The sequence below is a fragment of the Argentina silus genome (assembly GCF_951799395.1).
Source record: "Argentina silus genome assembly, chromosome: 3".
NCBI classification, from domain to species: Eukaryota; Metazoa; Chordata; class Actinopteri; order Argentiniformes; family Argentinidae; genus Argentina; species Argentina silus.
Window position 1 is genome coordinate 8,111,800 of NC_139657.1, and position 2,500 is coordinate 8,114,299.

Here is a 2,500-nt window from a genome sequence, read left to right on the forward strand (position 1 = left end):
GCGTGCGTGTGTGTGCAAATGAACGTGTGTGCATGTCACCTACCTGACACAGAAGTAGAGAACTATGGGTCCAGACTTCTTGGGGAACTCGTGTTCTAGAACCCTCCGGTCCAACTGCAGCCAGCTAAAATGGCCCCTATGGACACAGAACACACACCACCAATGAAGAGTCAGCATCCTACTGCATTCAGCACTGAGCAGTCAGGATACGAGACAGCAAAAATAGACACAGTCCACACTGACACTGACAGTAGTTTAGTCGTTTGGGATTTTTATTTGAGATATTTTTTGACCACCTCTTTACTACTTCTTCTACTTCTTCTTCTTCCTCTCATTCCCATTCTCTGCTTCTCATACACCCCCCTGTTCTATAATCCTCTCTTTCTCTCTCTCTCTCTCTGTCTCTCTCTGACAGGGAGGAAAACTGCAGAGGCAGCTTGTCACCGTGGTAACCCTGCCTGGTCTCTTGAGCAGTGTGTTCTTCTCTTTTTTTCCCTCTCCCTCTCTTTTTCCCTCTCCTTCTCTCCCTCTTGAGTGGTTCAGAGTTCAGCAGTCTGAGGCTTAAAACAAATCGACACATCACTGAAGAAGCCCAGAGAGAGATACAGAGCAAAGGCCCTTGTGTGTGTGTGTGTGTGTGTGTGTGTGTGTGTGTGTGTGTGTGTGTGTGTGTGTGTGTGGGTCTGTCTGTCTCTTTGTATGTATATATATATATAGTACCAGTCAAAGGTTTGGACACACCTTGCCAAGAGTGTGCAAAGCTGTCATCAAAGCAAAAGGTGGCTACTTTGAAGAATCTAAAATATAAACCATATTCTGGTTTGTTTAACACTTTTTTGTTTACTACACAATTCCATATGTGTTCCTTCATAGTTTTGATGTCTTCAATATTAATCTACAATGTAGAAAATAATAAAAATAAAGAAAAACCATTGAATGAGAAGGTGTGTCCAAACAACAGTGGGTAGACTAGATGAGTGTGTTAAACAGAAGGGAAGATAGAGAGAGGTACAAGTCTAATGAGTGCCTCTCAAGGGAGAACCCTATTGGTAACCACATTGTATAATACTTGTTTTTCTAATCCTCTGAACCAAACAAGAAGTCTTTGTTGACCTTCCAAATGGAAATCAATCCAATGTCACAGTTTTACATACAGCAAAAAAAACAAGAGCTGCGTTATGTAAAGTAGGCCGGGGTTGGACAACTCTAGGCCCTGCGGAGCGACAAGTACAGTGTCTAAAAAGGCTTTTGTTCGAGCCCAGCACGAACACGACTCATTCAAACTCATGAAGGTCGAAATGGATGGAGCGTGAGGAGTTGATGGTTGAATGCTGGGTTGGTCGTGGACGTTCCCTAGTCGATAAAGGCCACTTACGTTTCGTCAGTGTAGGAGATTCCAAAGTATTCCTTCTCCTTGAGGTTAAAGTGAGAGGACACCAGATCCAGCAGGTCCTTGGCCATCAGCTTAGGCTACAGGGACACAGAGACACATAAGGTTAGACGGGTGTGTGAGTGTGTATGTGTGTGTGTGTGTGTGTGTGTGTGTGTGTGTGTGTGTGTGTGTGTGTGTGTGTGTGTGTAAATGGTAAAAGTGCAAATGTGTGTAAATATGAATTGGTATGGGAGTGTGTGTTCGTGTGTGTGTGTGTGTGTTCGTGTGTGTGTGTGGGGGAGATATGTGCATACAATGCAAGATGTGAGTACAGTCTAAGGTTCTGTGCACAGTGATACACAGTATACGTCATCTAGAATATGATGCTCTTATTTGAACTCTGAAGGCTCTGGAGTGTGTGGTAATTGTATCAAGGCGGTGATGGGCAGAATGTGTATTATAATGGTTATTGATTTATTGCGGTGATTCAGCACTTTGACTGACACTGCTCTGCTTTATTTTGTGTGTGTGTGTGTGTGTGTGTGTGTGTGTTTGAGGGATGGACCATGTGTGCTGTGCTGCTGACGGTGCAGGTGTGCCTGAGAGAGAGAGAGAGAGAGAGAGAGAGAGAGAGAGAGAGAAAGAGAGAGTGTGTGTGAGAGAGAAACACACACTGGTGCCATGTGTTGCTGGTTGTAACATTCTGAGAGAGCACCCCACCCTATGGTTAACCATGGGTGTGTCTCCACACACACACACACACACACACACACACACACACACACACACGCACACGCACATGCACACAGACACACACACACACACAGACACACACACACACACACACACACACACACACACACACACACACACACACACACACAGCCTTGAAAGGACTGCGTTCTGAACTACTGCACAGCATCAACCCCTCAAGGCCATTAACTATCTACTCACTGCACAGCTATAATGACGAAAGCTACTGAGAGCTATATTAAGTAAACGTGGTGATGTCATTCAGCCATGGCTACATGCGCACACACACACACACACACACACACACACACACACACACACACACACACACAATTACATCTCCACTGACCTAGATCCATTGAGAGCTTTGCCTAC

The 2,500-nt window shown here is 45.0% G+C and overlaps 1 protein-coding gene across 1 annotated transcript in view; it reads right to left on the reverse strand.

Moving 5' to 3' along the window:
- Positions 1-2,500, reverse strand: part of LOC310801646 (FERM domain-containing protein 4A-like) — a gene marked incomplete at both ends in the record, with an annotated part of 33,245 nt that overhangs the window by 4,073 nt on the left and 26,672 nt on the right. Inside the window, 2 exons of the mRNA XM_083665713.1 lie at positions 44-136; positions 1,376-1,470. Coding sequence (XP_083521839.1) covers positions 44-136; positions 1,376-1,470 — 188 coding nt within the window. The remainder of the gene's footprint in view (positions 1-43; positions 137-1,375; positions 1,471-2,500) is intronic.